Source organism: Helianthus annuus, chromosome 6, assembly GCF_002127325.2.
Source record: "Helianthus annuus cultivar XRQ/B chromosome 6, HanXRQr2.0-SUNRISE, whole genome shotgun sequence".
NCBI classification, from domain to species: Eukaryota; Viridiplantae; Streptophyta; class Magnoliopsida; order Asterales; family Asteraceae; genus Helianthus; species Helianthus annuus.
In genome coordinates this window covers 83525259-83539111 of record NC_035438.2, presented here as the reverse complement: position 1 = coordinate 83539111, position 13853 = coordinate 83525259, and the positions used below count along the sequence as shown (strand labels likewise).

The 13853-nt window shown below is 39.6% G+C and overlaps 2 protein-coding genes across 2 annotated transcripts in view; both read left to right on the top strand.

Moving 5' to 3' along the window:
* The first annotated feature begins 6819 nt into the window (after positions 1–6819).
* LOC110887801 (PKS-NRPS hybrid synthetase CHGG_01239-like) lies at positions 6820–11096 on the top strand. Its single transcript, XM_022135370.1, has 4 exons — positions 6820–6954; positions 8355–8666; positions 9716–10745; positions 10828–11096. Exons 1-4 carry the CDS (start codon positions 6820–6822, stop codon positions 11094–11096), a joined length of 1746 nt encoding a protein of 581 aa, XP_021991062.1.
* The window catches only part of LOC110889666 (putative F-box/LRR-repeat protein 23), a 45302-nt gene continuing 38935 nt past the window's right edge, over positions 7487–13853 (top strand). The window contains exon 1 of the mRNA XM_022137230.2: positions 7487–7576. The gene's annotated coding sequence lies outside the window, so the exon portion shown is untranslated. The remainder of the gene's footprint in view (positions 7577–13853) is intronic.

Below are 13853 nucleotides of genomic sequence, written 5' to 3'. Positions count from 1 at the left end.
ATCGATACCAACGATTGCGGGTTGACTGTCCGAGATAGTTCGCAATACACGATTACCACCGTAATCCATGCAAGTAATTGTCCTTAACAACCCCTATGTGAACAGGTGCTGAGTCCAAACTATAGTACTATGTTGCTAAGGCAGGTAGACAGCATTCCACGTGTAAACATAACAACAAGCATTCATTTAGTCATGTACCACATGCGATTCGGTTAGCATTCAAATAATTGAGTAGTGTGTTCGATTGTGATTTGATAAGTAACGTATGTAACACCCAAAAGTGCTAAAGCAAAAAGGGTTCGAGTATACTCACAACGATTGGTTAATGGATTGAAGGGAGCGCTTGAGAGTAGGGTTAGCCTGAATAGTTCGATAGTATAACGATGAGTTACGCAATAGATGGAAACAAGTGACAGTGGGTCGAACAACCCGGTCGATCGAACGGTAGGTTCGATCGGACAGCTGGTCCGTTCGGCTAGACATTCCAATCGGACAGCCTACTCGATCAGCCGGCAGGCTCGATCGGTTAGTCTGTTCAGTGGATTGTTTCTTCCTTTGTGTAGGATGTGTTTGTGTATGATGGTTTGAACTTTTGAAGTTTGTTGCAGTATTTAAAATCATTGAAGTGTTCCTACCTTTCAGGTCGGTCGATCGATCGAACGGGTCATTCGATCGGTCAGCTTAACCGATCGGTTAGACACCTCAGTTGTTCGATCGGACAGCACTCTAAGGCTTGACGAGTTGAAAATCGATTAAGTGTTGAAGCATAGTATCTCATGATCCAAAGAGTAATGTTTACCAAACAAAGGTTCGATCGAACATTACTTCGTTCAACACCAGACTTCATAACTTTGTAAAGTGTGGGCCATATGCTAGCCGATCGGCTGGCCTGGTGGATCGGCTGACCTGTCCGATCGGTTGGGCTGTTCGTTCGGACAGCCTAACCGATCGGTCAACATCCTGACCTGGTCGGCCTATCGTCTAACACTTGGCTGTTTTGATTACTTGACGTTATATCGAAGTAGTTTGACAACGAGTTGAACCAAGGGACCTTGGTTCTTACTTGTCTCCCCTGCTCGGACAGGAATCACCCAAGTCCGGCCGGTGAGCTGGTTCGGAACGGTCGTTTGAGGTTTAACCCGAAATCGGTGAACTTCGCAGATAGAATCCGAATCTTGACCCACCCAACTACTAGAATAATTGGTGAGTCGGCTCAAGCTCCGTTTCTACCGGTTTGAAGGCATTGAGTGTAAAAGATTTGAAAGAAAGTTGGAAAATCCATCTTTCAATCTTTCACACTGTGAAATGTTTAGATCTGTGAATGATCTTTGTTAATTAATGTGAAAATCGGCTAGATCTAAGTGTTTCTTGGTGGAATGACGCCAAAACATGAAGTTCTTGAAGAACACCATGATGACATCACCCTAGAACACTCAGATCTTGATGATTTCACGGTTAGAATTCAAGATTTGAAAGATAGAAATGTGTGGAAGTGTGTATAGATAGAAAACATACAAGATTTGGAGTGAAAACTTACCGGAATCGGAAGAAATCTGAGAAAAGATGAAGAACACGAGCTGGTCGGTCAGAGCTTTCCAAAAGTGGAAAAGATGACAATGACAGGGCTATTTATAGGCTCCAAAAGAGGAAAGGGCTGGCCGATCGGCAGGCATCCCGATCGGATAGCCTGTTCGATCGGACAGTCTGTCCGATCGACTGGCTTGTTCGATTGGTGAGTTCCTGTTCGATCCGCGGCCTTTTCGAGCGTTTGGGCGACGATTTCTGATATTTCGATTTCGATGGAGGATGATACGGATTCGATAGAGTTTCCTATTCAAATTACTTTCAGTCCCAACTACTATATCAACATATAAGCATCTATCATTCTCGTTTCGATTTCGGTTGAGTTCGATTGAGCTTCGAGTTTCGATTTGATTCGATTGGTTACCACACATATAACATAAAGTAGGCATGCACAAGTAGCACATAAGGCACACACACACGTATAGCAATACCAAAGTTCGCATAATTCGAGTTTCGAGTTCGATGATGATTTGATTAGCTTGATTATTGATTGATTAACTTTATCGCATTGTTACTTCCTGCTATTCAAGGTCGATAAACGGTTCGCAGTGATAAATATTCGATCACTTTGATTAGATAACACTTACTCCACATAATACAAAATTTAAAATAGACTATTAACAGTCAAAGAAGTCAAACTTTGACTTTGACTTTAACATTCGAAAACACGAGGTGTTACAACTTCTAATAAATCTTTACCTTCTTGTTGAAGGTGTTTTGAGAGAGCATTTGTGTAACTTAATATATCTCCCGTCAAATGCATATAAAAAACAAACTCGAGTTTTTTAAAATACGATAGAATACCTTTTGCATTTGTCCGTTGTTGACTGCAATCTCCATCTTCTTTAACATATTGAAGTACGGTAACAACTTCCGGAAACAATCTAAGCAAATTGATGATGGTTCTATGATGTGAACCCCATCGCCTATCACCGGCTCGTGCTAGGGAAACCTTTTGGTTTAATCCTTTACCCGTTTTAATTTCACCTTCAAGTATCTCTTTTTCCACTCTAGCATTTTTTTACTCCCTTAACATATCTTTTCTTTTGTAAGAAGCTAAAACCGTAGTGACAACCATGGAAAGGAATTCATAGAAAGTTTTGACACCGGCATGTTTTTTTTTTGCAACAACGAGAATAACCAACTGAAGTTGATGAGCAAAACAATGGATGTCATGTGCTGACGGACGAGTTTTAACCCATTAAATTCTCCCCGCGTGTTGCTTGCACCATCATAACCGTGGCCTCTCACCTAAAACAAAAATAATTTATAACATAAAAAACAATGATTATTATAATAATGTAAAGAAACTATGAATTTTATTATTTACTTGTTTTATGCTCAACTGGTTGCTTGCTAATAAATCATCAATGGCTTGTTTAAGAGTTTTAGAAGCCGTGTCTTTCACATGAAGAATTCCGATAAAACTCTCTCTAACAGCCCCAAGTTTATCAAAAAATCTAACAACTACAGCCATTTGCTCCTTCAAAGAAACATCACTAGATTCATCTACCAACAACCCAAACACGTCATCTTTAATTTCTGCACAAATGTTTTTTGTTACTTCCTTTGAAAAGCATTCAATAATCTCCTTTTGTATCTTTGGCGATGTCAATTTATTGTTCTTTTTTGCGTTCCCTAATGTGTACTTTCCAATTTCAGGGTGGTTAGTACTAATTAAGTTTAACACCGAAAGAAACATACCTTGAGAATTAGATTCTTTCGATTCACCATGGCCACGAAATGGTAAAGAGTTTTCTAAACAGAATCTAGCACTCATAACAGAACCAAGTAATCGATAATAATTTGCAATCATTTCTTCTTTAGTCAACTTCTTCATATTCTCGTCCATTGGTTGTTTTTGATTCATGAGATTGTGACATTTTTGTGCCGCCTTTAAATGATGACTATCAACATTCCCAGCATGTTCCTTTAATGGCCCTTTTTTACTCCAATCACAAAAGCCTTTAGAACTAGAAGACCACGTATCTCTTCCGCCTTGATTACCAACATCTTCTTTAAACTAGTAACAACATAAACAATATACTTTGTCTGATTTGATGCTATACTCTAACCAACTACAATCATTAAACCAACTAACAATAAAACGAATTTTTTTCCATAAAAGTCTCTAACAGGAAACTTATGAGTACGCGGTTGAAAAGCCCCTTTAACAAGATATGACCTTCTTGTGTCTTCTATTTGATTTGGGTGATAACTAGCAATAGGTGGCCTATCAAATGGACCCGAAGGAAGATCATTCAATTCAATAATACCTCGTGTTGTTGGAATTGAAGTTGTAGGATTATCTGTACTAACCCGCACCTTCGTGCGTGGTTACTACTCGATACACTCGTTACGCCTAGCACCAGAGATTCGGATCATAATGTACTATATCAGATATATCGCTAAATCGAAGTATAATCGAATAATTACGCATATTCTATCACTATTACAAACCTATTTTCATAAATTATAACACTCACGATGATGTTGAGTGAGGGCTTAATCTACCCTCCTCGATAACCGTGAGGTGTCAAAACGTAAACAAGCAACGCTAACAAAGACTATCGGGTGAGTACCATGTCTCCAGCCATCGTGACGATGACGGCAACACGAGCAAGTAGTGCCCCGATAATCATTGTGGCACATCACATCGAAGAACGCACTCGAAGGCACGCGTAACTCGATCATCACACCGAATATTGGATATATAGATGCGTATATGCGACCCTTTTTGTGATTAATTATAATAAATAAATAAATAAATAATACTATAAATATATGAAAACGTGGCCCAAGCTATCACAACGCACAAAAAACGAGGATCGAAAGGCTTCCGTACGGACAGGCCAGCCAAACGGCTGGGCCGGCCGATCAGACAGGCCAGCCATTCGGCTGGGACGGCTGATCGAACGGGCCAGCCGATCGGCTGGGCCGGCCGATCGGATAGGCCAGCCGATCGGTTGGGCCGGCCGATCAGACAGGCCAGCCAGCCCACCTTTCCTCCTTTTCCCTCCTTCCTTGCCTATAAATACCCCTCTTCACCTCCAAACACTTGTTGTTGCTGCTGCTACTCGACCAAGACGTTCCAGCCCCTTAATCTCTCGATTTCTCGCGATTCTTGTAAGTTTTTAACTCGAATCTTGTACTTCCTTGATCTATATGCATTTCTTCACCTTTCTACCTTTCAAATCTCAACTTTTAACCGTGAAATCAACGGATTTGGAGTGTTCTAGGGTGATGTCACCATGGAGTTCTTCAAGAGTGATGTCATCCTATGAAGAACAACTCAGATCCGAATGATTTCCATACGAATTTACATAAATCTAGTCTAAATCCATGTTTTCTAACCAAGAAGTTACGGATTTGAGATGTTCTAGAGTGATGTCATCATGAAGTTCTTATGAACTTTAAGTGTTGGCCTCATTCCATCAAAAAACAACTCAGATCTAAGAAATTTCGCAAGAATAATCAAGGTTTTCACATCAGATCTATACTTAAAAACGGTAGAACCAGAGCTTAGACCGACCTTCTACTCATTCCTAGTGACGTGTTGGTCAAAGATCTGATTTCTAGCAATGTAACCACCAAGTACGGGTTAAACAAAGGAAAACCGTCAAGAACGGCAAGTCCTGATGGAACGGGGTGATTCCCGGCCGTTAGAACAGGTCGGAAATTGATGGGATTTCAGTTGTTCAACACGTCACAACAACGTCCCGACCAAACCACCGAAAATACGCGAATATCGTCGAAAAACAGCTGGACAGGCTGGCCGTTCGAGCGGCCCAGCCGATCGGCCAGGCTAGCCGATCGGACGGGCTGGCCGATCGAGCAGCCCACTCGATCGAGCTGACCATTCGATCGAACAGCCTATCCGAATGGGCCAACCTTCGATCTAACTTCGTCCAATTTCGTGTATTCCGATACCATCTAACGCGTAATCCAATACTCATGTAATCAGTCTGAAATGAGGGCATTCTCAGGCATCATCCCATCAATCCAACCAAATACGCACTGTGAGTATACTTGACCCCCTTTTATCGAATTTTGGGTGTAACATACGTTCCTTATAAATCGAACTTATCAAACGAATGATTCAAATTGTCAATTTATCACTTGCGAATAACTGTTTGCATAGATATACGTGATGCTAGTTGCATGTATGCTAGGACTTATACTCGTGACGTCCCACCACAACTAGTATAATACTATTACGCCCGACGGGGTCTAGTTATGCCATCGAAGAGTCGAGCATCGAGGACTTAGCTGGTAGTATCAGTTTTGTGAGTATATATGTCGTGTATTACGTTTGTGCATATGGAAATTCGCAGCACTTTTAATCTATTATTCTATTACATATCAAACCTGTATACTCGCCAATACTTTTGTATTGACATTATTTTAACGTATGTTGCAGGACTAGTTGAAGCCTACATCAAATCAAGCTAGGAAGTCTAGAAACTCACCTAAAAGCTAGGTTGTCGGATTTGAATTGTTCGAGAGGACAAGAAATCTGTGATGACTTATGTGATTGTATTATTTGTTAGTATGGGATAACGAATGTAATAAATATTATCGCAATATAGTTGTTATGGATTCTATTGAGCAATCTGATTCGCCTAGTGCCGCGCCCCGATGATTCCGCCATCGGTTGGGGTGTGACATTATCATTATCAACATTCGGACTTGCATCAATGTCATCATTTGCTTGGATATTATCATTATCAACATTCGGACTTGAATCAACGTCAACATTCGGAGGAGTTGTTTCATTCGAAATTGTATCATCATCACGTATTTTCTTTTGAAAAAGTTCCCAATTAAAGCTTGTTTTTTTGGAGTTTGGTTTCGTCATCACTTCAAAAGATTCAAACAATCAATCAACAATCAAACTAATAACCAATAATCAGCCAATAACAACAAGTAACAAGAATAAAACTAATAAAACTAACCAATAATCAACTAATCTTTTGTTCGATATGATCGTCTATTCGTATGTGACTCTGTTCGATGATCGTCTATTCGTCTGTGATCTTCTGTTGTTCGATATGATCGTCTAAACAAACAATCAATAATCAGCAATAAGTAACAACAATCAAACAATCAATAATCAAACTAACCAATATTTATTCGATATGATCGGCCAATAACAATAAGTAACAACAATCAAACAATCAATAATTAAACTAACCAATTACCAATATTTATTAAACCTGTTACCTGCATCCTGCGATGACAGCAAGCAATCCGTCGATAGTCACAGCAGGTCAGCAACAAGTAGTTCGTGTGTGGAGTCTGGAGTGGACGTCGACAGCAACAAGTCAGCAAAGAAATCCCTTGTTCGTGTGTTCTGGACGTCGACAACAGGTCAGCAGCAAGTGAAGTCTCGAGTCTCGACCTTTGATATCCCCTGATCATTGAATCTGCCGCCCATTCAATCTAATACACTATTGGGCTATTATTTGGTTATTTGGGCGGTTATTTGGGCTAATCTAATGTATTACTATTGGGCCATTATTTGGTTATTTGGGCTAACCTAATGTATTATTTGGGCTTATAATTAGTTTGTAAAAAAAAAAGAATTTTGAGGGTTGTCCTCGTAGTTGTTCAGAGGTGTTCTATGTATAAAAATCGAAATTTTTATTTACACTACCGGAAAAAAGTTGAGCCGTAGCTCGTGCTACGCCTGGACCTACACTAGGTCTGCCCCTGCCGAGTTGAGTTATCAAGCGAGTTAAACCGAGTTAATCCGGCCCGTTACGAGCCGAGCCGGCTCAGCTCAGGTTCAAACCAAGTCATATTGAGCGATTTTTTCCAAGCTAAATCCAAGCGAGGAGTATTGGGGTGGGAGGGTATATATGGGTCGAGGAGTCGTTCATTTTCACACAGATTACAACTCATTTAACTCCTTCGGGTTTTGGTGCTTTTGCATCGCCTCCGACGATTTGCCGTTATCTGAAATCAGAAATATATACGTTTCTAGTGTGATGTGAGTATGTCTTTTCTTCAAATACGATATTGCTTAAATGCTGTCTTGGATTTTCGAAGGCTCTCACTATCTGCACACCAAGTCAGGCTATCTGCACAATTAGGGTTTGCATACGCCGCGTATTGGTCAATACGCAGCGTATAGGGTTACCTGAATACGCTGCGTATTGGTCAATACGCAGCGTATATAAGTGGTAGGTGGACGACCAGACAGTCAAACCTAGTACCATGTCAAATCAGTCTTACATAGGGTGCGTATTGATCAATACGCATCGTATTGGTAGACTGATTTGACCTGATACGATGTTGTCCAGGGCACGTGAATAAAGTAATACGGTGAGTAGGGATCAATACGCTGCGTATTGACATGCCAGATGAAAGTCTATTTATCCCTCCATTCATATCTGTTACCCATCACCCGACATATACTTTGCTTTCCTTTTCATCTTCTTCTTCAGTAAATTGTTAGTTTTTGGTTCAACCTTGTTAAAATGTCATCATTTTGGAAGGATAATTATTTCGGTAATCGTTATTCTAACGACACATGGGGATCAAATGCTGCCAATGAGGAGGAGGAGGTTGTGTCTGGAGTCCCTGTTAATCAAGAAACACAGTTGCCAGACTTGAACAAGACTCCCACTCCACCTGTTGATGAACCAAATTACCCGGCGCATCAAGTGTGTCCAGATTACGGATACGGGTATGAATCTCCGTACGTGCAACAAAGTGGATACGGTGTTGAGAATGCACCTGTTGATGAACCATATTACCCGTCGCAGCAATCGTATCCGGGTTATGGGGTATACGGGGATGAAGGTGGATACGGAAGTTACAGTGGATACGGTGGTGATGGTGGATACGGGGGTGAAGGTGGTTACAGTGGATATGGGGGCTACGGTGGATACGATAGATATGGGGGTGACGGTGGTTACAGTGGATACGGGGGTGAAGGTGGTTACAGTGTATACGATAGATCTAGGGATGAAGTTGGATACGGTGGATACGAAGAACATGGTGGATATGGTTATGAGTCCCGTAACACATCACTTTATGAACCATCTACCCCGGGCAATCCATTTCAAGTAAATGAGGTATCACATTAAAATAATTATTGTTATTATTATTATAATTATAATTGTTATTATTATTATTATTATTATTATTATTGTTAAAAATAATATAATTATAATAATTATTGTTATTGTTATTATTGTTAAATACTTTAATTATTATTATTATTATTATTATTATTATTATTGTTATTATTATTATTATTATTATTGTTGTTGTTAAAAATATTATAATTATAATTATTATTATTATTAAAAATTGTATTCTTTTTATAATAATAATCTAGTTAGTCTAATTAACAAAATGGTTAGTTTAAACCTAACTTAGTTAGTTAAATCATAGTTATATCCTAACTAGGTTAGCATTTAATACAAGGGACCACTAACTGAGTTAGAGAACTCAGTTAGTCCAGTTAAGTGCCAAAAACAATATAAAGTCCCTGAAGTTTCAAATTTTACGAAAATAGTCCCTGAAGTTTCAAAAAATTGACAAAACAGTCCCTAAAGTTTTGAAAATTGACAAAATGGTCCCTGAAGTTTCGAAAATTGACAAAAATGGTCCCTGAACTTTCGAAAATTGATAAAAATGGTCCCTGAACTTTCGAAAATTGCAAAAATGGTCCCTGAACTTTCGAAAATTGACAAAAATGGTCCCTGAAGTTTCGAAAATTGACAAAAATGGTCCCTGAACTTTCGAAAATTGACAAAAATGGTCCCTGAAGTTTCGAAAATTGACAAAAATAGTCCCTGAAGTTTCAAAAATTGACACAAATGGTCCCTATACTGTTCAGTTAAGTATGCTAACTGAGTTAGTGTTTAAAGATGAAATCTTTATATGAAAGTTAACCTTGTTAAATCATTCTGTTAAAATAGTTTCAATAATAACCATATTAGTACCTGAAGTATGAGTTTCGATTATATTATTATTATTATTATTATTATTATTATTATTATTATTATTGTTATTATTATTATTAATGTTTTTTTGACACAAATGGTCCCTGAAGTTTCGATTATATTATTATTAACGTAACTTTTTTTAGCGTTTCATGTCTCTAACTGATTTGAAGAATTGGGTACAAGAAACGGGAAAGGATAATGGTTACGTAATTGTTACTCGCCGATCAAAAAATATTGGCGGTACTACTGGGATGGTATGGCTTGTGTGCGACCGTAGTGGTGAACACCGTAGTAAAGCAACAGTTAGGAAAGCTGGTAGCAAAAAAATCGGCTGCCCATTTTCATTACTCGCCATCCGGGACGTGATGAACGACACGTGGGAGTTAAAAGTGGACTGTGCGAACCATAACCACGAACCTACGACGAGTCTGTTGGGCCACGCTTTTGTGCGAAGATTTACTAAAGCCGAATACAAGCTAGTGGAGCAGCTAACTGCTCAAAACATGGAGCCACGTATCATATTTCAAACCCTAAGAAAGCAGTTCCCCGACAGCCTGCACGTTCAGAAAGACGTGCAAAATGCGGTACAAAAAATTAGAGCGACAATAATGGACGGAAAGAATCCTATTCAGGCACTGGAAAGCCTGCTGCATGACCGCCGATTCATTTACGACACCCGACAAGATCCCAAAACAGATGTCGTAACAGAGATTTTCTTTGTTCATCCTTATTCAATCACTATGTGGCGTGCATTCCCGCACGTGATGTTGATCGACGCGACCTACAAAACAAACCTCTACAACATGCCATTTGTCCAGGTTGTGGGTATGACGTCGACTGGGAAGTCTTTTTGTATCGCACATGCCGTTATTTGTAAAGAACGAAGGGGTAACTACGTGTGGGTGCTTGAGCGGATCAAGTCAATATTGCATGAATGTATGATGCCGCGTGTGATAGTCACGGATAGGGAGCTTGCCCTAATAAACGCGTGTTCTAAAGTATTCCCGAACGCAAAAAGGCTTCTATGCCACTTTCACATCCAACAAAATATAGCTAGAAAGTGCAAGTCAGGGTTCGATAAAGAAGATTGGGGGAAATTTATGTCGTACTGGCGGACATTGTGCGAATCTTCATCAGAGGCCATGTACAAGTACAACTTGGAGAAAATGTATAACCGACTCGTGGTTGCCAACCGAGAAAGTAAGTGTTCCTTCAACAAACGACTCACCCAATCTATTATATTTCACACACGCTTTTACATTTCATTATTTTATTTTTACAGGTGTCTATGATTACGTCTACGAAAACTGGCTCAAAGACTATAAAGAAATGTTCGTCTATGCGTGGACCGATAAGTGTCGCAACTTTGGTCAGCGCACCACCAACAGAGTTGAGAGCCAGCACGCAAATTTAAAAAGATACATTACGCGCGGGAGTTCATTGGAGCGAATAGCAAGATGCATCATTGATATAGTTGAAACTCAGTACGATGAAATACAAAAAAGTTTCACTAAGAGCATCGAAAAAACGATGAACCACCACAGACACTGAATGTTGGACAACCTACGTGGAAAGGTTTCCCATGAAGCACTTGATTTGCTGGAAAAAGAGCTACTGAGGAAGATGGATGTGTTGCGGAAACTTAACGCGTCATGTGGTTGCCATATGTGGCTTAGCAAAGGATTGCCGTGTGCTTGTAGGCTGGAAAACTACACACGTACAGGTAAAAAATATTAAAACCACAAACCTTTTGTTATTTTGTACGATTTAGCTGTTTCTCACACCGTATTAACTTAACTGTGCAGGGCGTATAATACAACTCGACGAGATAGATGTATTCTGGCGTAAGCTTGACTTGCTCCCTTGTAAACTGGTAGACGAGGAGGTCGATATTGTAGCAGAGCTCAATAATGTGCGGCAACATTTAGAGGCGCAGTCCCCCGTTCAGCAAAAGAGTATGCTTTCAAAGATAAAAGCGGTTTTCACCCCGAAATCGTCAACCAAGAAACCACCGATCGTCCAGCAAAACACTCGCGGCCGGCCTACATCAAAGAAAGTACAAGAAAGGCTAGATGAAGCTGCGAGGTTAGACCAAGCTGCGAGATACAGCTCCTGTGGCGAGGACAGCAACGTAATTACCGCTTCCCCCAAGCATAGGTATGATTTACCCCGACACAGCTCATACGTACCGTCAGAGGGCTCTCGTGGAACTGGTTCGTTAGTGAAGTCTGAAAAACCTAAAATGCAACCAAACAGTTCAACAAGTTCTAAAAAGAAGGAGACGAGGGATGATAAGGTTTTTCCATTAATAAAGGGGGACGAGCATTTGTTATGCATTAAGAGGTTTAAGAATCAAATTCCATCAGAGTTTCGCTCTTACATATCGCGTATAAAAGATGTGACCCCAGACGGTCATTGTGGGTACAGGTCTGTGGCTGTCGGGTTAGGTTTTACGGAACACGCATGGCCCAATATTCGAAGAGATTTACTACTGGAGATTGACCATAACAAACCGCGTTGGAAGCATGTATTCGAAACATATAACGAAGGAGACTTTAAACGAATACGTAAGAGCATCGAATGGCATTCAGTGAAAGGGTGCGATCAAAGTCACTGGATGGAAATGCCCTAGGTAGGGCTTCTCATAGCGCAAAGGTATAATATTGTCCTCCACGTGCTAAGCATTGAATGGAGCTCTACCATCTTCCCATTAACGGATGCCCCACTAGATCCACGACCTCAAGCGATAACGCTTATACATGTTCACGGGGGACACTTCATACATGCTAAGTTGGAAGGAGACTACCCCATGCCTTTAGTGAACCCGATGTGGTCGGCACATCGATCAATAGCTGCGAAACGGTGGGAAGAAATGTATACACCGCGGTTAGAGCACTACTACGAGTTAATGCATCCTAAATCAGACCGAGACAAAGACAGAGAACCGAGTTTAAATGTTATCGAAGATTAAGCGGAAACTTGTATTTTTGTAAATTGTAGAAATTTTTTAATTTATAAAGTTTTTATCATTTTTAATTTTTATAATTCAAATAATATCATTTTTAATTCATTTATAATTTATAATTTATAATTTATAATTTATAATTTATAATTTATAATTTATAATTTATAATTTATAATTTATAATTTATAATTCAAATTTTTATAAACATAATTTTTGGATTATTTTTAGTTTCTCTAAATACAAACCAAGAAAAAAAAAAAAAAGGTCTTCTAAGGTGCGTAGGGATCCCTACGCATCGTATGTTATCCAAATGACAATAAAGCCCCTCTTTTGGCTTCCTTTAGCCTCAGAACAAGGGTAAAAAGGTAAAATGAGGCTAAACAAGGCAGCGTATTGATCAATACGCATCGTAGGTTAAAGGCGGACAATTTTCCCCCCAAATTGAAGTTTGAAAATATAAATATGTTAAATTACGATTTTGCCCTTCTTTTAGGGCTATACGAGGCTAAATATAAGGGCAAAAAGGTCATTTTCGGACCTTTATATACGCTTCGTATGGGTCTCTACGATGCGTATATAATTTTCATCATGATGACCTTTATGCCCTTCTACAGATGCTTCGTATAGGCTAAACAGAAGGGTATAAAGGTCATTGTGATGACCTCTTATATACGTATCGTAGAGACCAATACGAAGCGTATATAGAGGTGGACAATGACCTTTTTGCCCTTATACTAAGCCCCGTATAGCACTGATAGAAGGGCGAAACCGTAATTTCAGACTTGGGCATACGATGCGTATTGATCTCTACGATGCGTATAGGTTCTGATATAAATCAGGAAAACCCCTACGCAGCGTATGTTCTTCCCCAAATTACATACAAAACCTCTACGAACCCCTACGAAGGCGACTACGTATTTCCGACCGTATACACGCGAATTCGAAGTATAAACGAGGTATATACTCAACCTATTTAAGTAATTTTGATTTTTTTGGTATTTTATCCGTAAATTAGGGCTGTATCATAGGTAAATTAGGGTTTACAGTGAATTAGGGGTGTTTGTTTGATTTGTTTGCTAAGGGTTTACAGTGAATTAGGGGTATTTGTTTGATTTGTTTGATTAGGGTTTACAGTGACCATTTTTGTAAATTTATCAAACCTCAGGGACCATTTTTTGTAAACTTATCAAACCTCAGGGACCAATTTTGTAAACACATCAAACCTCAGGGACCATTTTTGTAAATTTATCATCCGTAAGGCGCGTATGGGCCTAACGGGCAACGACGGACTTAGTTTCGACGCTCGTTAGGCCCGTACGCGCCTTACGGGCCTAACGAGCGTC